This window comes from Tupaia chinensis, unplaced genomic scaffold (genome assembly GCF_000334495.1).
Source record: "Tupaia chinensis unplaced genomic scaffold, TupChi_1.0 Scaffold000197_1, whole genome shotgun sequence".
Lineage (NCBI taxonomy): Eukaryota > Metazoa > Chordata > Mammalia > Scandentia > Tupaiidae > Tupaia > Tupaia belangeri.
Genome location: NW_006159672.1, coordinates 8,354,591 through 8,378,287, shown reverse-complemented (window position 1 = coordinate 8,378,287; position 23,697 = coordinate 8,354,591). Strand labels below are relative to the sequence as shown.

The 23,697-nt window shown below is 46.9% G+C and overlaps 1 protein-coding gene across 1 annotated transcript in view; it reads right to left on the bottom strand.

Moving 5' to 3' along the window:
- The window catches only part of WNT3A (Wnt family member 3A), a 60,496-nt gene that overhangs the window by 12,969 nt on the left and 23,830 nt on the right, over positions 1-23,697 (bottom strand). Inside the window, exon 3 of the mRNA XM_006146970.2 lies at positions 1,714-1,979. Coding sequence (XP_006147032.1) covers positions 1,714-1,979 — 266 coding nt within the window. The remainder of the gene's footprint in view (positions 1-1,713; positions 1,980-23,697) is intronic.

Below are 23,697 nucleotides of genomic sequence, written 5' to 3'. Positions count from 1 at the left end.
TTGAGTCCCGGACCTAGCATCTTGCTTTCTCACTTTCTCTCTCTCTCTCACTCATTCTGTCCTTTTCTGGTCAAATTAAAATGAATAAATAAGGTTAGATAAAATAATTCTTAAAAAAGAAACTGTCTAGGCTGTAAAGAAAAAAATTGAAAAAAAAAAGAATTATTTATTTTATTTGATTTATTATTAGCTTTAAATTTGACCAGAGAGAGAGAAAAGGAAAGTGAGAAACCAAGCCACCAGGTCTGGGACTTGAACTGTGGTTGGCTATGTGGGAGTCCAGTGCCTTAACTACCACACCACCTACTAGCCCTGCAAGTGCTTTTCTTTGGGTCTATTTAGGAAATTTTGCGTAATCTAAGGTCACAAAGGTGTTTTTCTATGTTTCTTATAAAAGTTTTATTGCTTTACTGCCGGTAACTTAATCTTGGACTTACCAGTCTCCAGAACTGTAAGCAATACACTTCTGTTGTTTGTAAATTACCTAGTGTAATATACAGGCACTCCTCAATTTACTATGGGATTATGTCCTGATTAAACCCATTGTAAATTGAAAATACTGTAATTCAAAAGTGCATTTAAGGGCCAACCAGTGGTGTGGTGGTTAAGGTGGCTGGACCCTACACAACTGACTGCATGGTTCGAGTCCTGGACCTGGTGGCTTGAAGAACACACCAGACACATGTGCATGCATGCATGCCAAAAATCCTGAGAGGAGAAGGGAGAAGGGATTAAAGCATGACAATCTTCCCTGAGGAATGATTTCTCACTTTCTCTCTCAGGTGAGTCCTACAGAGAAAAACTAAAACAAACAAAAATTTAATACATATAACCTAGCAAACATCTTAGCTTAGCTAGCCTACCTTAAATATGCTCAGAACACTTACACTTGGGTAAAATCATCTAATGAAAAGCCTAATTTATAACAAAATCATTATAAAACTATTTGAATTAAAATGGCTTTTAATGAATGTATATTACTTTGACACCATTGTAAAGTCAGAAACGTTTAAGTTAAACAATCGTAAGTTGGGGGGCATCTGTATTTTGTAATAGCAGCCCAAGCAGACTAAGACACGAGGTTCACAAAGTTCTTCACAGGTTGGTCCCCATCACTCTCTGCATAAAAATAAATATTCTCTTTCTTCCTTTGTACTCCATATTCTACCCAAACTAAATTGCTTGTAGTCTTTTACCTCTGTGCTGCCTGAGAAGCTCTTCTGACTTTCCCATAACTAAATATTGGGTTCTTGGAAAAGTCATAAAATATTTTTCTGTTTAGAAATGTGTCATGACTTTTCTGACAACCTACTAATTGCCAACTATCTTTCATATCTGGTCACTTTGCATGTGTACAGAACACATGTGTACACTTTGCATAGAACTCCCCATAATTATCTGTAGCTGTCTCACTATCTTTCCCCCTGAACCATATAGGAGGTCCTATAGGCTGTGCCTTTACCCTATCACTCCTTCCTGGTGACCCCAACTCCACAGGAGGTATTTCTGTCCCATAGGAATGCACCAGATGCTTGTAGTTGGACAGTGTTTTAGGTTCGAACATCCCAGGGCAGGTGAGTGAATCCCCAGCATGATCACCATAGTCAGCCCTCCCATGGTGCACCATCCTGCATCCACACCTCAAGGACCAGAGCAGACACCCTGCAAAGGATCCTCCTATTTCTTCAGGACCCTTGTGGACTGCAGACATACCTGGCGCCCAGCCTCGTTGTTGTGACGGTTCATAGCAGAGCGGGCATCAGGCCTGTTCTCCCGGGCATCTGCAAACTCCCGAGACACCATGCCTCCAAACTCGATGTCCTCACTACAGCCGCCCCACTTCCAACCTTCACCTGGTGAGCCCTGATGACGGCTACTACAGCCACAGATGGTGGCTGAGCCCTCCGCACATGAGCGTGTCACTGCAAAGGCCACACCAGCTGAGGCAATAGCATGGACAAAAGCTGACTCCCTGGTGGCTGTAGAGAAAGGAGAGACTCAGGGTTAGTGTGGCCTGGTATGGAGGGTAGCAGTGGGGGAGGCTATGGGTCCATAAACCAGGATCTGAGTAGAAATAACTCCAAAGAAAGTAACACCAGTAGCACTTGATAAGGTGTTCAACATTACTCAGCATGGGCAATGCAAATCAAAACCAAACCAAACAAGGTGCTACCTCACATTCACTGGGACAGCTGGAATCAAAACTCAGAGAATAGCAAGTGTTGGCAAGGATGTGGAGAAATGGGATCGCTGAACCTGGAAGGAAAATGGTACAATCCCCTTGGAAAGCACTTTGTCAGTTTCTTCAAAAGTTAAATTATACACCCATCTCCCAGCCTAGCCATTACCTCCTAGGTCTTTACCCCAGAATAAACTCATCCACACAAAGACATAGAAACAAATGTCATATGTGGTGGTTTAATTAATCATAGTCTGAAAATGGAAGCACCCAACTGCTTCCTTGGCTTTGACTTTCTCTCCTTGAGGCCCTGGGCTGATAGGAGGGAGAAAGGAGCAGGAGAGAGACTTCCTCCAAGTAGATAGGTGTGAGACCAGTGAGGCTCTCCTGGGGCTGGGGCAATTCAAGGCATATTAGGGGATATGTCTCTCTGTGTCCTGAACTTCTTCTGGGCAAAGACCCCCAATGGCCCTGAAGGTTGAGTCATCATAAGAGAGCTGTGGCCTCCCTGCCTCACATGGAGATCCAGGGAGGGACTAGTTGGGTTGCAGAGCTGCTCCCCATGTTACCCCTAGCCAAGCTTCAGGATAGCAATCTCTGAGGTACATGGCTGAGTGTATGTGTCCAGAGTCCAGGCAGGCAAGGACAAGGGAGTTTCAAGAGAGTATGTACACACTCAAACACACCCACATGGCTTAGTACACATCCACATTTACTCCATACCAAGAACACACAAAGCAGAATGTGTGTGAAGATGTGGCTTTGCACCAGCTTCTCCCTGGTAGCCTGTGAGCTCTTCTAGTCTGCCTTTGAGGATGCTTTCTGAGGATTTGCCAACGCTCTCCCTCCTCTGTAGGCCCTGCCTACCCCATCTCCTCAGGGCACTGCCCAGAGCAGAAGGGAATTCTCCATTTATCTTGTACTTCCTACTACCTGCTCAGGGAAAGGACTCTGCTAACTGGCCAGGGACTAAACACACCTGAAACTCAGCCCTGGTTCCACTGCGCTGCTGGGGCCTCCCAGCCCCTTCTGCCCCTCCCAACCCTTCGCTGTGACTCTGTCTCCCAACTCTTCAGATCCCAAGAGTTTCCTAGTTGGATCCCTCACTCCAGCCTCCCTTCAGTTTCCTCCCCTACCCCCAACATGTGTGTATACATATACACACATAGAAGTGCTATAGACCAGGCTTTTTGCCAGATGCCAATTCAGTGGTGCCAGGTCCTCTCTCAAACTTCCAAAGCCTTTTTCCTTTCCTGACTTTTTGCCTTCTCAGTCTCATCAGCTGTTCCCTAGTCTCAAGCCACACTCAGCCCTTTTGTCCTTCCCTTGGGCTCACACTGTACCTGACGGGTGGAGCAGTAGCCAGGCTCCTGGGTGTTGACCACACAATTGCTCCTCAACCCGAATGACTTGTCCACATGATTTAGCCTTGATGTTCCCTTGGGGTAGGGACTGTGTCTGGCTCATCTTTTGTTTACAATCTGGAGCATAAGACCTTTCCTATCGATGTTTGTACGGGTCAGAAGAAAGCAGAGCCTTGGGCTGGGACAGGGAGACACAAGGGTCTGAACCCACTCTTAGACGGTCCACCTCTGTCCCTCCAAAGGACTCAAGTCCACCATGCTGTGTCCAGAGGGCCAGGACAGCTCCCTGACATCTCTTCTAAAAGTAGCCGGTCAATTGCCTTATCTACAACCTCCAAGATGCTGAAGCCCCCATACCCTGTTTTCCTTTCCTAATATAACTGTGCAGCCCACAAACAGGCCTAGAGTTGGACCCAAAGCACCTGAGTCAATCAATACTAGCATGAGCTAGAGGCAGTCTTCTCCTGATCCTTCATTCAACAGAGCACCTGCCCTTATTTTATCTTTAGAGATTTAAGACTCCCCCCTCCCTACCCTCCGGGAGTGGGTTTAGCTTCTGGATTCCTCATCCTTCTAGAGTCCCAGTCTGGCCTTCCCTCCTTGGTCTCTCCTCCCCTCCTCCCTCTCAAACATGGTTTATGGGCTATGAAGTCTGGCAGCCCCCTGGACTCCTTGAGCCTGGCTTCCTGGCTCCACCCACACTCTCCCAGAACAGCTCAGGAAGCAGGTCTGAGCCTGGGTCCTGGTTGCAGGGAGAAGGGTAATGGGAACCTGGGAAAAGGGTACTGCCTTCTCCCACCTGAATTCGTTTATTCCCAGCCTGCCAAGGCCAGCATCAGGGGCCCTTCTCAAGGCTGGGCATCCCAGCCTGAATATCCTGCCTCCTACAGGAGCCTGCCCCTGAGGACAGCCCCTCCCTCCCTCTTCCACCTCCCTCCCGTGGCTTCTGAGCAGGCCCTGAGAGATAAGGAGAGAGCCAGAGCCAGGGCCAGGCTCTCTCTGGTTGCTTATGCCCTGCTCTGAAGAAGGGCTTGGAGATCCCTGCTTATCAGAACTCAGGCAAACAGCCCAGGGCAGCCAGACACACTTGAAGGGAAGGGTGTGCAGGGGAGAGGGTGGAGCTCAGGGCTTAACCTTTTGGGGAAAAGAGTTCATTCTTGCCCAGCTCCGTCACCGACTAGTTGGGTGATCCTCTCTTCCCTCTGGGCCTCAAATTTTCCCTTCTAACAAACAGGGTAGGACTCCTTTCGTACAGTCTTTGCAGCCAGGATGGGCCAGGGTTAGCAAGGGTTGATTAGACCAAGAAAACCCTGAAATAGGCCTTCAATTGATTCATGAAGAAATGAAGGTAAGAAGTGTCTGCAAAGAGGCTCAGACCACCAGGACAGAAAACTCCCCCAGCCTGTGAGGCCATAATAGAAGCTACAGGCTGCACGACCATAGGCCAGAAAAATGTGAGACAGTATGTTCTGGCAATGAGAATCTGTTTTAAAGCTGAAGCCACAAGTTTTTAAGCAGTTCCCCAAGATATTGGTCAATTACAAAGGCAAAACCTATAATTTTGTGCTGGAGAAATTTGGCAGATACCACCTTAATCGGGAGATCAAGGTTACCATCACTGGCAATGGGACAGACACCATGGGCCTCCCAAGAGTGCCCTGGAGGTATTCTCACCAAAAATGCGTCACCTGCATCTAATCATCAGGAGACATCAGATGAACCAAAATTGATGGCCATCCTTCAAAATACCTGACTACACTCCTCTGCAGTCTCAAGGGCCTTGAAAGATGAGCAAAGGCTGGAGGAGCCCGAGAAAGGTGATGACCAAAAGCAGTGAGGGATCAGGGATGGGATTCTGGGAGAGTAGAATAGGGTTTTTTTGTTGTTGTTCTTTTTTTGGAGAGGTTTTTGCTACAGGGCACGTGTACTCACCAGAAAGACAGAGAGAGACAGAGAGAAAGAAAGCGAGAAATCACCCCCCAGGGGGGATGGCCACACCATAATCCCTTCTCCTCCATTCTCCTCTCGGGATCTTGGGCATGCACGCATGTGTGCACAGCGTGTTTAAGCCACCGGGTCCGAGACTCAAACCACGGTCGACAACATGGGAGTCCAGCGACATAGCCATTATGCTAACCGCTGGTCCCAATAGAATAGTTTTGATGGATACAACATGGTTACATACAGTGTCAACAGTACGGTAGGCTGGGCGAGGGGACCTAGGACATTCAGTACCACTCCTACAAGGTTTCTATAAGTCTAAAATTATTTCAAAATAAAAAGTTAAAAAATGTCCTGAGTCTATACAGAAGGAAGACCCCCACAATATCCAGATGACATCTCACAGTGGCAAGGCATTTTAATCCAGTAGGATTATTCTACCCAGGGATTTATGGGTAGGCTTCGGGGGGTATGTAGTTCTGAAATCATGAGCGGAAACCACAGGGTCTGTCTGGGAATGCATGTGTTTTTCTGGAAAGAGAATTATCGTTTTATCAGATTGCCACAGGGGTTTGAAACTAACAGATTATGAACAGCTGCCCCCAAATAATCTCCATTTACAAAGGAGCTGAGGACAGTGCTTCCCTGAGGTTGCCTGATGGCGGGCCTGGCTAGGACTCACACCTAGGGCTGGAGTCAGGAAGCCACCTGAATCATAGCCAAGTTCTCTGCTACAAACAATACCTTTGTCAGAGATTTCTACTTTTGTTGACACAACAGAGTATCTAAGGATAAGGCATCCTACTCCTGGGAAGTGCCAGCCACTCCAAAAGGCAAAAGAATCACCTCAGGGATGTTAATACCTTCTTTCTACTGGGCTGTCAGAGGTCAAAAAAGCTGGAGACAGAGTGTTTAGAGACAAGTGATGCTAATGTGGTCAAGTCACCTGGGGCAGAGCCTGGATGAACATTTTGAATTACCTAAGGACTGTCCTTTGAATCCTGTGACTTTTATTTCCACACTCCAATAGCATATTGGGGAAAGGAAGAAGAGAGAAAACTATGAAAAAATGACTCTGTAAGAAAAGCAGATTCTACCTAGGGAAACTATCTTCTCAGAGACTTGCTGTGGTTTCTTTTAGCAATTATTGATTGAGTTCATGCAAAATATCAATGATCTACCCTTCATTTCTTCCTTCCACTCACCACTCATCCTCCAATCCATGCATCCATCTGTCCATCATCCATCTATCCATTCACTCAACTATCCATCCATTAGCCATCACCTATAGATTTATTCACGGTGGATGAATAAATCATCCATCTATCTATCCATCCATCATTCATTATTCACCCATCATCTACCTATCCATCCATCCAACCTCCACCCAACCATCATCTATCCATCCTTCTATCCACTCACCTTCCCTCTATGATCACCCATCATCTATCATATGTGCATCCATCCACTATTCATCCATCTAGCCATGCAGGATCTGAGAGTCCATAGTGAGCCAAGAAGTAGGTCAGAACTAGGAATATGAAATGAGTAAGATGCAAGGTGGGTAAATGGATGAATGTTGGATGGATAATGGATGATGGATGATGGGTGGGTGGTTCATGGATGGATGGATAGAACCTAGTGTAAGTGAGAGAGTCCTTTGTGATGAGAGCTAGGCACCTGAGGGAGGGTGGAAGAGTTGTCCAGTGAGGTTTCATCACAGTCCACAGTGCAGAGAGCTTGAAATGAGCTTTGCTGGTTACATTGACTCCCTGTGTCTCAGAACTTTTGAACCAGAGAGAGCTTAACAAATTCCTTTTTTCCAGATTTATATTTCATGGACCTGTCAAATACCAGAGATCATCTGGGTGCCAAAAGAGGCGAAATATTTTCATTTTGCGGAGGTAGGCTAAGACATACAAAAAATGACTATTACCATAATTTCAAAAAAGGACATTTTAACACCAAACAGGAAGGATGTATTTCCAAATTCCTAGATGTTGAAGAACATTTGCACAAGTCATTCCAAGGCCCTATCTTTCACATTTCACTATGAGGCTGGTTGGTTGGCCACTACCAACTGTGCTCTAAGTGGACAAGAAAACCCCAGCCTCTGTCCCCATAGGGCTGACATTACCATGGGGACATCACCCAGGAGGCCATTTGAGCCAGCAGATACCAATGTGTGTTCAGAGGTAGGTGCAGAAAGGACACAGCTCAGAGGCTGCCCTATCCTGGCATGGCAGTGGGGTGAGTGGATCCAGGAGAATCCTTTTATTTACTAATGAGATACATGGCCCAGCCAGGAAGGAGGCTCAAATAAGGCCAACCTGACTCTAGGCTGCACAACAGTGAGTGTAGAACCTGGACAGAGGAGCCCTGAGAAACATCCCTGAACCCACCAGCAAGGCCATGGGGAGACATCTGCCTGTTTTCTCCTGGGAGAGAAGGGTCTTTCTGAGGAACAGACATAACCCAAAGGAGGTGACATTTCTGTGAAGGGGATTGTTGTTCAAATGCAACCAAGGGATAATGCAATCAAGCTCCTGGGGAAAGTAGGACCCTCTTTGTATAGGGAGTTGACTGTTGGGAAGCTTGACAATCAGCCCTGGGGCCACCCAGCAATGGTCACCTAGAGGATAATACATAACTGCAGGGCAACCTTGGGGATTTGGGCTCAGTAGTACTGGGTGGGGGCTGGGATAGGAGATGGGGAGTGTCACTTTGCCTGGGCCTAAAATTCCCAGGCTCATAGTTGGTCCTATCTTAACCCATCCTCCTCTGGATAGTGTTCAGACAACTTGGCCTGTAGAAAAGGAAGGGGGTCTAGAAAGGCCAGTTCCTGTGCACCAGAAGACTTGACAGGGAGATGTACCCCTAGCTCTTGGCATCAGGGGGAGAGGTCCAAAGAGACTCACATCAGGCTAGGGCACTCCACCCGTGTGGAGTGGGGTATTTACTCTGCAGACTTGGAGGAGAAAAGCTGGCAGCAGCTGAGTGTGTGTGTAGAGGGCTATCTGACATGCTGATGGTCCACTAATGGTCAGTAGGTCTCTGATCTGGCCTCTATCAGGAAGCAAGTCTCTCAGTCATCCAGTCTCTGGGACCAGGGTCCTGGCTGTTGGCAGCTGGTGCCCACGCCAGAGCTCATTTTAGGAAAGGGAATCTAGAGCTGCCTCTCTGGTCATGTTCTGGATGGCTGACCTCCTTCTCTGGAGGCTGCAAGATATTGCCTGCACTGTCATGCTGCCTATGCACAGATTTCTTGGCCTTGGCCCACATTCACCTGATCATTTTTCCTTGACAATGATCTTATCCTATTGAACCTCAAAGCTATCTCTTCATGGGTTGTGCTGATGCTCTAGCTGGACACTCCTAGCTCAGGTAGGGGACAGGACAGCCACAACGGTGGGCTCAGCTTGGAGCCCCATTGCATTGCCCCGTCGCCTGACAGGGAAGTGCTGCTGAATGCCCACCTAGAGCTTCTCAGCACTGTAGACAATGGAAAATGCCCTCTTCTTCCTGAGCGTGCTCAGCTGCTGCAGCTTCTCTCCCCCAAGTCTGCAGGGCAAATCCCTCAGTCCATAGGCCTGGTCTTAGCCTGATGTGTGAGTCCTTTCTGAGTCCCCTGGATGCCAAGAGTAAGGAGCACATCTCCCTATCAAGGCTTCTGGTGCACAGGAATTGGCCTTTGGCAATCTTGGAGGACAGAGGGTCAGAGAGTACACAAGTCTGTTCATCCACACTGTACCCTATACGATTGTAGCATCCCCACACCTAGCACCCAGGAGGCCCAGGAAGTACAGAGGCTGTTTCCAAATACACTGGGACCCTCTTTCCTGGGGGATCCCCACTCTGTCTTTCCTTTTTTTTTTTTTTTTTTTTTTTTTTGAGAGGTTTTTGCTATAGGGCGCGTGTGCTTGCCAGACAGGCAGAGAGAGACAGAGAGACAGAAAGCGAGAAATCACCCCCCGGGGGGATGGCTGCGCCGCAATCCCTTCTCCCCTTCTCCTCCATTCTCCTCTCTGTCTTTCCCAGGCTGGGACCTGGGGTTCACTCAAACTCTTGCCTGCCTACCCAATATCTTTTTTTTTTTTTTGCTATAGGGCGTGTGCGCTCGCCAGACAGACAGAGAGAGACAGAGAGACAGAAAGCGAGAAATCACCCCCTTGGGGGGATGGCCACGCTGCAATCCCTTCTCCTCCATTCTCCTCTCGGGATCTTGGGCATGCACGCATACGCACCCGGCATGAGTTTAAGCCACCGGGTCCAGGTCTCAAACCATGGTCGACAACATGGGAGTCCAGCAACATAGCCATTACACTAACTGCAGGTCCCCCTACCCAATATCTTGAAGGTGATAAGTGAAAGGACTCTGCTTTGGCCTTGGCACCTGGTCATGAGCCACTTTCTCGGACTAGTCAGGGTCTTGCAGGTCACTGTGTGTGCAGTGGAGCTTGCTGTCCCACCTTTATATCATATCTGGGGACTATCACCCCCTCATAGGACAATCAGGCCTTCTGCACTTAGGCCTGAAGATACAGAGAGGCCATCCATCCTTCCCATTTGCCTGGCTGGTAAGGCCACGATGGGATTCCAGAACATTTGCCAGGTGAGCAGCTCTTACTCCACAAATGCCCAGACAAATTGGGGACAGGGAAGCAAGAAGTCACTTCCAGACAGATAGCAGGACTCAGCCAGAGTCTGAGGCCAGGGTGTTTGTGGGTGCCCCACTACCAGGCGCCTTTCCTCAGGGGTTGCCCACCTTCTCTCATTCCTGAGGCCCCTCTCCAGGCCACGGAGGAGCCAGGCGGCCCGGAGGGGGTGTCGCGGTGGCATTTGGTAATCACGCAGCGGCGGCATCCTGCACAAAAGGCCCGGGAGCCACCTGAGAGCGGAATGCGGCCTGCGCCCCACAGTGGCTGCGGCCCCTGACACCGCCCGGCGGCCCGCGCGGCCAGGCGTCTTGCTGACCCGCTGGGGCTGATGAATCCGGCTTTGTGAGGCACTGTCACGCCGCGTTAGGCCCACAATGGCCGGCGATATTTTATATGAATTTCCCCCTGGTCGGTGATTAGGCGATCGCCGGCCAGTCATAGCAACCTGGAAGTATGCGCCGCCCGCCGGGCCGTCGGGCGCGAGGGGAAATCCCTATTCAGACGCTTTAATTCAACACTCCGAAGGGCGTGTGAATCGCCAAGAGCATTTTCACTTTTCCCTTGTGCTTAATCTTGTCGTCGTCGCTGAGATATTGTGCTTAGAGCCGGGCACGGCGGGGTGTCGGCCGGGGTCCCCCCTCCTACTGAGGAGAGTTAATGATATACTGGAGAGGCCGCTGGAACCAGGGGGAGACCCGCCCCCAATGCATCGTAAACAGCAACACTTTCCGATGGGGGGTCAGGGGTCGCAACCTGGATTTGGGGACGCCAGTTCCCTAAAGAGCTGCCCAGATTGAGCCCTCCAGCTCTGCTTTCCTGGACAGAGGGCCTCACCCCCCATGTAGGCCTCGCCATAGGCTGTGGACACACAGGGAGGTGGACAGACCACCCCCTGAGGGGCTCCCAGGGATGCTGGAGACAGATCACAGGAAGGAGCTCTGCCAGGGAGGGGAGAAGGCTGGGCTGTACCTCCCTACCTTAACCCCCCAAGTAGAATGAGGGAAGAAGTCAGGGCCTTGAGGAGCTGACCAGGACTCTGGCCACAAACTGCTTTTAGTGGGGTGGGCCTGGGGTTCACAAGAGAAGGAGGACATTATCCTGGCAGGAAATGGGGGCTGGAGACACTGTCCATATGGGTGAGGCCTAGGTGGAGACCCCACAGCAAGTGAGGGTAGGTACATGATAGGTCACCTCTGTAGGTGAGATTGCTGGGGGAAAGCAGAGGGGTCGCCCCTGCCTGGATTGCAGAGGCAAGCTCCATGCTTCTTATAGATGTCAACTGGGAACCTCAGAAGTACGGAGATGGTTGGCTCAGGCCCCTGGCTGAGTTGATCACCCTGCTCCTCCTGCAGTAGGGGGCTGCCCTGACCAGGTGCTAGGGGTAGCCACACGGGGGGATTCTGGGGTCTGACCCACATAAAAGGGCACAGGTTGAGGCCCCAGTGTCCAGGGGTTCCTGGGCTCTGGGCCTCACCCTCTCATGGCCCCTGTTCATTTCTGTAGGGTGCAAATGCCCCACCTGGCTGTGAGAGACTGGGATTCCCATAAACCCCCATGAAACCCAAGAGCTGCTGGCTGGACCCTGGGCCCTGTGTCCACTGAGCTTCCTGCTCAGTCTCCTCCTTGCATCAAGGGCCTGCCTTGGCTGCCTGTCAGGCTTGTCTGCTGCTTGCCCAACCACCATCCTGTGGGTCCTGAGTCCTGGGACCAATCTGCCTTCTCTGCCTCTGTGTCTGTGTCCTCTCCACTTACTTCACCTTGCCAGGGGTCAAGAGAGGGGTGTCAGCCAGCTCTGCAGGGGGAAAGTAGGTCCTCTAGGTGCCCAGGGCCTGTCCTAAGGGATAGATAAGCCACGTTGGTGTACCCAGTCTCCATGCACTTAAAATTCTTCAAATGCTTCAAACCTGAGGCAGGCTGAATATGTCCTGGTACCTTTGGACACAAGAGAAGAGGTCTCTCCAGAGCCTGGGCTCAGCTTCTCTGGCCCAACCCTACTTTCCAGGTTCTGGCGCTTCTCCAGGGTCAATCTGGTGGACCTGGCTCCCAGCCCCAAGTAGATTTCAGCACATGCTCCTTCCTTCTATCCTTTCATTACCCCTACACCTCCCAGCACATGTTCACTGCATATGTGCACACACACATACAAGCACATGGACACACACACACACACACACACACACACACACACACAAGGCTGGGCCTCTCTCCTCACAGCTGGCTGCATGGTGTTAAACTCTGTTCAACTAGGCCGCCTCAGCAGGGGTGGCCAGGCACCCTGTGGTCCCTGCCACAAAGCCTGGGGTGACCTTTGACACGATTAGGGTCGCCCTGACCCTAATCCAATCAGATTGATTATGGAGGGGAGAGTGCCTCAGTGGGCAGGCTGGGGCTTCTACAATGGCCTCCCTGTCCAGCCTCTATTTGGGGCACCTGGTTGGCTCCTTCCCCAGGCCATTTCTGAGTACCCGTGGCAAGGAGGGGGAGGAGCTGGGGCTTCCCTTTTCCTATTTAAACAGACTGAGGGAGTGGAGTGGGGGTGGGAGGATTATAAGAGAAGGGGAAAAGGACAGAGCAGGCAGAGGGGAGCAGAGCCAGAGACCAGAGGGGAGAAAAGAGGTTGAAGTGGGGAGGCAGTGAGAGAGGGAGACTGGAATCGTTTGCAAAGGGGATATCACTGGGAGTGGCCAGAGAGTGTTTGGGAGCTGGAAAGCTGAGGCTGGCAATCCAGGCTTCAGCCCACAAAGGGGGTGGACACAGAGGAGGAAAATCTGCCCCAGGCCCCAGCCCAGAAGCCAAGGTGCTTATCTGCTTCTTGCTGCAGGACTAGAACCTGTGATGTCTGCTTGCTCCTGGGAAGTCTGCTGCATTGGTCTGAGAACCCCTTGTGAAATTCTCAGTGACCCTGCAGACATCCCTGCAAACACGTACACAGGTATATGAGCCTCCGGAGTCTCAGCCCCCTCCTCTGCCCTCCCACCCACATGCTGCCAGTGCTAACCCTGCAGTTACTGCTATCCCTGCAGGTGTCTAGTCCTAAACTGCATGTCTGGTCACCACTGAGGCAGCCACTAGGGGGTTTCCCTCCCACACATCTTCATGTCAGCCACACCCTTTGCTTGGGTTACCTCCTCTGCCTAATAAATCTGGGGCCAGGTTGCTAAGGTTTGAGTCCCCCTTGTCGTAGTGCCCCCCTTTCTTTCTTTCTTTCTTTCTTTCTTTCTTTCTTTCTTTTTTTATAAATTTATTTTATACATTCAATCACTATACATCACTTAGTTTGTAAAGCGAATTTACCCAGCATAAATACACTTCGCACCAGTCCATTGAGGATACTATACACGTTATCATCAACAGGATAATAATCCATTTCTGTGTCCCATAAATTACTTGCCTCTCTATTTTTCTCTTTAATTTCTTTCCTCATACTCTCTCCTTTCTCCCACCCTCTTCCCACACTGTCTCCAGGTTCTTCATTGTAAAATAGGGTCACCCCAGCTTGAGCCTCATCAGATAGGCATTACTGCATGTCGAACACTTAAACAGCCCATGGAAACCGCTCTACGTGTGTTTAAAGAGAAAAAGAGAATGAAAGAAAGAAAATCCTTCAAGTTCCAGCCCAAATGCCACCTTCCCTAGGAAGCCCTCTTGGAATTCCTCTATGCATAATCTTGTCTTTCAGCCATTACTTAACACATCCTTAAGCAGCACCTGCTGGGTGTCAGAGCACACCCCTGAGGAGTCCACAGGGGTTGGCTATACCTGCAATGTGTAGTGAAGAGATATGGTCATATAACAGACCCACGGGAGACCATTTTAGGTCTCGGCTCTCATTATAAGAGATTGCTGCATCTTCTTGGAGCATGTCTAACCCTGGGCAGGTTGTCCCAGCAATTGAGAGATGAGGCACTTCAATAATGACTGGATCTTGTGAAAGTCACATGCTTTCAATTCCCTGTTTTCCACAAAATTAAAGGAGGACCTAATTGACTCATGCACTGACAGATTTTTTTTTTTTTTGAGAGGTTTTCGCTATAGGGTGCGTGCGCTCGCCAGACAGACCAGACAGACAGAGACAGAGAGCGAGAAATCACCCGCCAGGGGGGATGGCCACGCCACAATCCCTTCTCCATTCTCCCTTCGGGATCTTGGGCACGCACGCACATGCACCCGGGCCGGCGCGACCATGCCCCCGGCGTGAGTTTTTAAGCCACTGGGTCCGGGATGTGAACTGCGGTCGACTATGTGGGAGTCCAGTGACATAGCCATTATGCTAACTGCTGGTTCCAGCACTGACAGATTTTTAACTTCTTTTGTGTGTGTGTCTGATAGGACTTTTGGAACATAATAACTCCAAAAGATAGTTCAAAGAATTGAGAGACACATTATAACAAAAATTATCCCATTTTACCTATTTATTTATGCAAACAACGTTTCTTGCACCTAGATCTATAAAGTCTAAAAAGGGCATGTGCTCACAGCAAAAATCATACCCAGTAGTGAGAAACTAAATGCTGTTCCTCTAAAGTCAGAAAGAAAACAGGGCTATCCAATCTCCCCTCTGCTATTCAACATGGTACTGAAGGCTCTGACCAGGGCAAGTTAAGTGTGTGTGTGTGTGTGTGTGTGTGTGTGTGCGTGCACGCGTGCGTGCAGGGCAGGGGGTCGGGGAGGTCAGAAGGGTTGGGGGAGTGCATCCTCATTTGAAGGAAGAAGAAAAACTATCTTATATTTATAAAGTCCTAAGGAATCAGCAAAAAATGACATTAGAATTAATAAACGTCATCAGCTAGTTTACAGAGTACAAGATCATGTTAAAAATCAGTTTCTGGGGCTGGAAAGTGACATGGTGGTTAGGGGCACTGGACTCCCACGTGGCAACTGCAGTTTGAGTTCCAGACCAGGCGGCTTGCTTTCTTACTTTCTTTCTCTCTCTCTGTCCCTTCCTAGTCAAATTAAAAAAAAGATAAAGTTGAATAAAAATAATTCTTTAAAATAATAATAATAAAAAAGAGATCAGTTTCTAAGGCCAGCCCTGTGACCTAGAGGTTAAGGGAGCTGGATCTCACGTGGCTGACCATACAGTTTAAGCCCTGTTCTCAATGGCTTGAGAAACACTCTGGGTTCATCTGTGTGTATGCCCCAAAATCCCAACAGGATGGAGAAATAAAGGAGAAGGCATTGTGCTATGACCATGTCTTATTTGGGAATATTTTCTCCTTCTCTCTCTATCTCTGCTGAGAACATGTGACTTCTGGGAAAAAAAGAAAAAGAAATAAGTTTCTATACATTAGCAACAAACAACTCAGAAATGAGATTAAGAAAATAATTCCAGAGCCAGCAGATGGCATAATGGTTACATCACTGTACTCCCATGTAGTCGACCATGGTTCATGTCCTGGACCCAGAAGCTTAAAACTCACGCTGGGTACATGCATACCCAAGATCCCAAGAGGAGAATGGAGGAGAAGGGATTGTAGTGTGGCCATCACCCCTGGGGGGTCATTTCTTGCTTTCTGTCTCTATCTCACCAGCAAGCACCCTTTAGCAAAAAATAAATAAATAATTAACTCTCAAAAAATAATTCCATTTTCAATAACATAATAAAAAGAAAATACTCAGAAAACATCTTCATGGCTCCTGAGAACTAGTGATTTCAGGGGAGTAAGCGAAATGAAGATTTTTCCACTGCTAATTCAGCCTCCAGCCCACAAACTCCAGTGGTAGGAAGACTTTCAAGCCTCCTGTCTTTGTCTCTGTCTTTTTAGTTTTTTTTTTTTTTTAGTTTTTTCTTCTCTTTTTCTTGGTTGTTTTTGTTGCTGTTGTTTCTCTCTCTCTGTGTTTCCTTTTCTGCATGCTCCTGGACGCTCAGATTGTACTTCAAGTTTGGGAAGAAACACACTTTCCATCAGATGACTAGAAATCCCTGCAGGACCACAAGAAATATGGGAAAGCAAGAAAATACCTCTCCTCCAAGGGAAAAGAGTAACTCCTCTTCATCCACAGACAGTTAAATGGAAATCATGGAAATGTCTGATAAAGAATTTAGGACATTCAAAATGGCGAAGCTAACAGGGATGGAAGAGAAGAGAGACAATGAACTGCAGAAGAGAAAGTAGAAAGGAGATGATGAGTTCCAGGAAGTAAGGAGTCTTGCAAGATTTAAAAAAGGAATTACACACTTTACAAAAGAATCAAATGGAACTGTTAAAGATGAAGACTATAATATAGGAAGTCAAACTCTCTTGAAAGTATTAAAAGCAGACTAGATCATACAGAAAATAGAATCTCAGTTGTAGAAGAGAAAATTGCTGGCCTAGAAAAATCCACCATGAAGATTGAGAAAATTGCCCAAAAATATGAGAATAATATACGAGAAGTACTAGATACCATCAAATGTCCAAACATCCAGATAACTGGCATCCCAGAAGGTGAAGAGACTCATAAGGGCATTGATAATCTATTCCATGAAATCCTGCAAGAAAACTTTCCAAACCTAGAGAGGCACTCAAAGATCCAGTCCCAAGAAATGCAAAGGACCCCAAATAGAGTGAACCCAAGAAGATATTCTCCAAGACACATTATAGCCAGACTGACCAAAACCATAGACAAAGACAAGATACTAAGATCAACAAAAGAGAAACAGCAAGTTACCTACAAAGGACATCCCATCAGGCTAACAGCAGACCTCTCATCGGAAACAATGTGAGCAAGGAAAGAATGGGAAAATATATTCAAAGTGTTAAGGGAAAAGCAATTTCAACCGAGAATACTGAACCCGGCAAGATTATCCTTCATATGGGAAGAAAAGACAAGAACATTCTCAGATAAACAAAACCTGAAAGAATTTACCAGCACCAGACCAGATCTCCAAGAAGTTCTCAAGGGAGTGCTATGTCAGGAAAATTAAATGTATTCACACAGAAATAAGAGTTCAAAAACTAAGAAAATGGTCAACTTAATTGTAGGGACAAGTCTGCAGTTGAATATTATATCCCAGAATTCAATCGGGAATATCGAACCACAACAGAAGATAAAGTACATGAGACTGAACTAGTAAAATAGCATTCTGTGACTTTTGACTAAAATATTGCTGCTTTTCTTCTAGGCCTTGTTGTCCGGTTTTAAGAGTCTTTGTCCTGTCTTGACTTGTCAATAGGTTCATGTACCTACTATTTGAACAAAATAATAACCTGTTTCCAGGCTTTAAGTTTTAAGAAAATTTCCTTACCAATTCAAAACTGCTTTTCTTGAAATTACCAGTTGAACTTGCTTTTGAAAGTAGTTAGATTATTTAAGAAATTGTGTAATCAATAAAATGTGTGGGGAAAAGGAAAGGAAGACAACTGTAGACATCAGAGAGAGTGTGAGAAGAAGGTGGGAAAGGGCAGAGGGTCAGACATAGGGGTAAATAGATATATAAAAATAAATATTTAAAAAAATAAGAAATAGAAACTGGGGGGCAACAGGTGGCATGGAGTTTAAGATACTGGATCCCACATGGCTGACTCGACAGTTTGAGTCTGAGACTCAAACTGTCTGAGACTGAAAGACATACTGGGCACATATGCATGTGTGTCCAAAATTCCAAGAGGAGAATAGAAGAAAAGGGATTATGGCATGACCAGATCCTTTGGGGGGTGTATGTGGGCGAGGTGATTTTTCACTTTCTGTCTCTTTCTGTTTCTGTTTCCCTCTGTCTCTGTGTTCTTTAGCCAAAACAAAACAAAAACAACTAAAAAAGAAAATAAAAGAAATAGAAGTTATAGTAACTACTAATAACTAAATGTACAGACTTTCTTAAAACTCCAGATAAGAAAATGAACAATCCAATTAAAGAGTGGGCAAGGGACCAGCAGTTAGCATTAGCATAATGGCTATGTCGCTGGACTCCTACGTAGTTGACCACGGGTCGCGTCCTGGACACAGTGGCTTAAAACTCACACTGGGCGCATGTGCATGCGTGCCCAAGATCCCGAAAGGAGAATGGAGGAGAAGGGATTGTGGTATGGCCATCCCCCCTGGGGGGTGATTTCTCGCTTTCTGTCTCTCTGTCTCTCTCTGTCTGTCTGGCGAGCGCACGCACCCTATAGCAAAAACCTCTAAAAAAAAGAGTGGGCAAAAGATCTGAACTCCTACAACAGTGATGCAATAATTCATGATGCTGAACTCACGTGGCAATATCTTGGGTTTGTGTCTCAAGAGCTTCCTATTCACACTGGGCATGGTCATAGTTATCTGTGATCCTGGCTGCCGAGTCTGAGGATAGATTAGAGCAAGAAGATCCTTGTGTGTGGGGGGGTGCGTCTCTCCCTTTCTCTCTCTCTCTCTGAAGAAATAAATAAATAAACTTTCAAAAATAGGGCAAGCAGGTGGTGTGGAGGTTAAGGTGCTGGATCTCCTACATGGCGAGCTGCCGGGTTTGAGTCCAAGACTCAGTGGCTGAAAAGTGTCACCAGGCACATGTACGTGAGTGTCCCAATTCCCAAGAGGGGAATGATGGAGAAGGGATTATAGTGTGGCCATTTGCCCTGTGGGATGATTTCTCACTTTCCTTTCTCTCTCTCTCTCTTTCTGTTGAATGCACGTGTCCTATGCAAGAACTAAAAATAAATATCCAAAAAGACACCTCACTGAAGAAGACATACAACTGGCAAATAATCATATAAAATAATTCATACCAACACATGCCATCAGGGAACGGAAAATGAAAACAATAATGAGGTATCACTACACATATAGTAGAATGGCTAAAATTCGAAACACCAAAAGTACCAAATGGTGATAAAAATATGAAGTGAAAGGAACATTTATGAATGATAGGAATGCAAAATAAAAAAATAAATAAAGGGACCAGCAGTTAGCATAATGGCTATGTTGCTGAACTCCCATGTAGTTGACCACAATTTGAGTCCTGGACCCGATTCAGGATTTAAACTCACACTGGGCGCATACGCATGAGTGCCCAAGATCCCGAGAGGAGAATGGAGGAAAAGGGATTGCGGCGTGGCCATCCCCCCCTGGGGGGGTGATTTCTCGCTTTCTGTGTCTCCCTGTCTCTCTCTGTCTTTCTGGTGAGTGTATGTGACCTATAGCAAAAACTTCTCAAATAAATAAATAAATAAATAAATAAAATACTCATGAGTAAATTAACAAAACAAGTGCAACATTTGTACACTGAAAACTACAAAAGGTTATTGAAATAAATTAAAGGTCTAAATAAATGGAAGAATTTCCATGTTTGTGGATCAGAAAATATAAGACTACTAATATAATATCCCCCAACTTGATCTACATATCCAAACAATCCCTAAAAATCCAAGCTTTTTAAGCAGAAATTGACAAGGTGATCCTAAAATTCATATGGCATTACAAATGACCTTGAGTAGCCAAAACAATCTTTAAAAAGAATGAAGTTGGAAGCCTCTCACTTCTTGATTTCCAAAACCACAGTAGCCAGAATGCTGTGGCAATGGCATAAAGACAGACACATAGAAAAATGAAATAAAAGAGAAACTCCAGAAATAAATTCATACAGCTTGGTCCAACTGATGTTTTTTTCTCTTTAAATTATTTTTATGAAACTTTATTTATTTATTTAAATTTGACCAGAGAGGGACAGAGTGAGAGAGAGAGAGAAAAGGAAAGTAAGAAAGCAAGCCGCCGGGCCCAGGACTTGAACTGTAGACAACCATATGGGAATCTCGTGCCTTGAACCAGCACGGTACCTGCCAGCCCCAGACCAATTGATTTTTGATGAGTATGTCAAGACCATTCAATGGGGGAAAGAATAGTCTTTGCAACAGGTGGTGCTGGAATAAGTGGATTTCTATATGCAAAAGAACACGGGGCTGGCTCAGTGGCATAGTGGTGATACACTACTGACGAGTAGCTGAAGCCCACATAGTAACTGAGGTTCGACTCTCTAGCCCAGTCAGCCTGAAGTATGCTGGCACACATGCAAGTGCCCAAGATCCAACTGGCTAAAGGACTAGAGCTGAGGAATGGAGGCATGGTCAGACCCTATGGAGGGTGCTCATTTTCCTTTCCCTCTCCTTATGACATGCATGCATATATGCTCTATCATGAATAAAGAAGAAAAAAAAATAATAAATGGGACCAACAGGTGGCATGGTAGTTAAGGTGCTAGACTCTCACATGGCTGACTGCAGTTTGAGTCCTGGACCCTGTGGCTTGAAAATCATGTCAGACTCCTCCAAAATCCCAAAAGGAGAATGGAAGCTGATGGCATGATAATTAAGGTGTTGGATCCCACATGGCTGACTCCATGTGTTCAAGCCCTGGACCCAGCAGCTTGAAAAACATGCCAGATGCTTGTGCTTGTGTACCCAAAATCTTGAGAGGAGAATGAAGCTTTCTCTAGTGAGCACATACACCCCATGGCAAAATCTAAAACAAAACAAAATTATAGCATTCTTAACCCCCCAAAAATGTAATAAATCTTTATGACCTTGGATTTGGCCTTGTTTTCTTTTTTTTTGCTTTTCTTTCTTTTTTTTTTTAAATGGTTTTTGCCTTAGGGTGTGGTCACTTGCCAGAGAAAGAGAGAGACAGAGACAGAGAGAGAGAAAGTAAGAAATCAACCCTTAGCGGGGATGGACATACAGCAATATCTTCTCCTCCACTCTCCTCCCAGGAGCATGAGATTGTACGCAGACACACCTGGTGTGAGTTTTAAACCACTGCGTCCAGGACTCAAACCACAGTCAGCCATATGAGAGTCCAGTGACATAACTGCTACATCATCTGCTGGCCCCTGGCTTCTTAAACATAGCATCAAAAACCAAGCAATCAAATAAAAAGTAGATAAATTGGACTTCATTAAAATGAACAACTTTTGTTTTCTGAGGGACATTCTCAAAAAAGCAAAAAGACACCCATAGAATGAGAAAAAAAAATTGCAAATCAAATTTTGAATAGGGGACTTTTATGCAGACTGTATACAGTACTTCACAATTCAAGAACAAAAAAGACAAATAACCCAGTTAAACCATGGGTTGAAAAATGAATAGATATTTCTCCAAAAAGGCCAATAAACACATGAAAAGATTCTCAATGTTGTTAGAGAAAAGGATTAGGAAAATGCAAATGAAATACCCAGGAGATATCACTTCACACTCACCAGAGTGGATAAAATAAAACAGATAGAAAATAGTAAGTACTAGAGGATGTAAAGAAATGGGAGCCCTTGGGAACCAGCAGTTAGTGTAATGGCTATGTCGCTGGACTCCCACGTAGTTGACTGCAGTTCGCGTCCTGGACCCGGTGGCTTAAAACTCACGCCGGGCGTGTGTGTGTACGTGCCCAAGATCCAGAGAGGAGAATGGAGGAGAAGGGATTGCGGCGTGACCATCCCCCCTGGGGGGTGATTTCTCGCTTTCTGTCTCTATGTCTCTTTCTGTCTGGCGAGCGCACACGCCACATTGCCCTATAGCGAAAAACCTCTCAACAAAAAAAAAAAATGGGAACCCTTATATATTGTCGATGGGAATGTATAATAAAATGACTCACTTTGTAAAAGTTTGGCAGTTCCTCAAAATATTACATAAGAGTTACCCTATGGCCCAACAATTCCACTCTAAGTTATGGTACAGGCCCAAAGAAGTCGAAACAACTATTCAAATACTCATATAAAAATGTTCACAGCAGCATTATTCATTAGTACCAAAAGGTGAAAACAACCCAAATGTCCATCTGTGAATGAATGGGCAAGTAATATGTGGTCTAGCCATGCAATGGAATATTATTCAGCCTTAAAGAGGAAGAGAGTTCTGATGGATTGGGAGTTTTAGAGCAGCATGTGTTCACAGGCAGCCTGAGGCATAGTTGTAGTGCTATAAACTGACATGAGAGAAAGCCAATCTACTGGCTGGGATTCCGATCTGCAAATTTGTGCCTTTTTACAGGTGTGGTCCAATCCAGACACTGACTAGACGGCTCCCCCTCCCTGAGCCTGGAGGATGGACCAGCTCTCTCTGAGCAGGGTCATGCCAAGAAGAAGTTGATTCCCTCCCTGGTGTCTGCTCCTCGTTTGTGAAATGAAGGGATCACTTTTGCTGTAAACACTGATGTGACTCACTCAGCTGGTTTCTCCTGGTCTCCAGCCTGGCTTAGCTGCCTAGGGGCAGGAGTTGTGAGGTGGTTCAGGGGCCCTCCCAACTCCCACAAGCAAGAGACAGTCCGTCATTCTAGGTAGTGGCAGCTTAGCCACCAAGACTGCCCAGATGGTTGCAAGGCCTTTAGGGAATGACTGTGTCCCTTCCTATCCTACCCTACACAGATTTGTTCTGTCACCTGGTGGCTCTTTGTTGGACAAGTTTCTGCCTTCTTCTCAAAATTCCCGCTGTTTCCTACTCACCTAGGGGAACAGAAGACCCTGGTCACCCTCATCCTGGTTCTGGAGCCAGGTACCTACATGGCAACGGGTCCCCTTGGCCAAGGTATACGTGTTGTACATGCCTTCCCCAACCTATGCCACCACCGGCCATGACACAGCATGGGGATCCATGAGGGCAGCAATTGCCCTATATGCACACTCAAACATGAACATGTGCCCATGCACCACTTACTCATGTACACACACACATGCATGTGCACACATCAAATCACACACAAGCACTACACATCCACACACACACACATACATCACATCACAATGAACCACATCCACACTCAACAAACACACACAATGCACCACACACATTCCCCAACATGCCTGATGAGCCACACTTCCCTGAGGACCTAACTCCTCCCATGCAGCGCAGGCACCCAACTCTGTGGGGAGCCACTATATAATTACTCCAACCAGCAGCTCTATGAAGTCTGTCAAGCTACAATTATTCTCCCATTTTATAGATGGGGACGCTAATGCTCCAGGAAGTGAATTGACTCTAGTTCAAGGTCACAGGGAGACCGCCACCATAGGTTTCCCCTCCCATCTAGTTTCTTTTTGTCCAGGACCCCTGACATGTTCTCTGTAGATGTCCTCCTTATCCTGAGGCTGCAGTAACCAGAGCTGAGGTTTCTAGCTGGACTCTCCTACCCTGACTTGCTGTCCCACAGAGTGGTCCTCCACATAAAGAACACCCAGTTCCTGAGGGGTGAGGCTGTGACTACCAAACCTCAGAAGGTACTGACCCAATGAATAGCCTGAGCTGAGCCCCACCAGCTCCTGAGGTAAAGTCGGCTGCCCACTCAGAAGCCCTCCTAGCCAGCCTATGCTTGATGCCAGCAGCTTCTAGGACCTAGGGCACCTTCCCATCTGTCAGTCTCTTTCTTTCCTTCCCTCATGGTCAGGCTGCTGGGTGGAAGCAAGCTCATTCCTTCCTTCCACACATATCAAGTGTCTGCAAGGTGGATCTCACCAAGCTCACAGCGGGTTGAGAAGAGGGGGCTGCCACTGTTATGAAGTCAGGCCAGGGAGATAGGACAGCATGGGGGTGGGGGTGTGACATCATACAGAAGATAAGCCTGAATAAGAATGGAAGCCTGAGGGAACCAGGTGCAGGCTATGCCAACAACAGGAAAGAATGTTCCT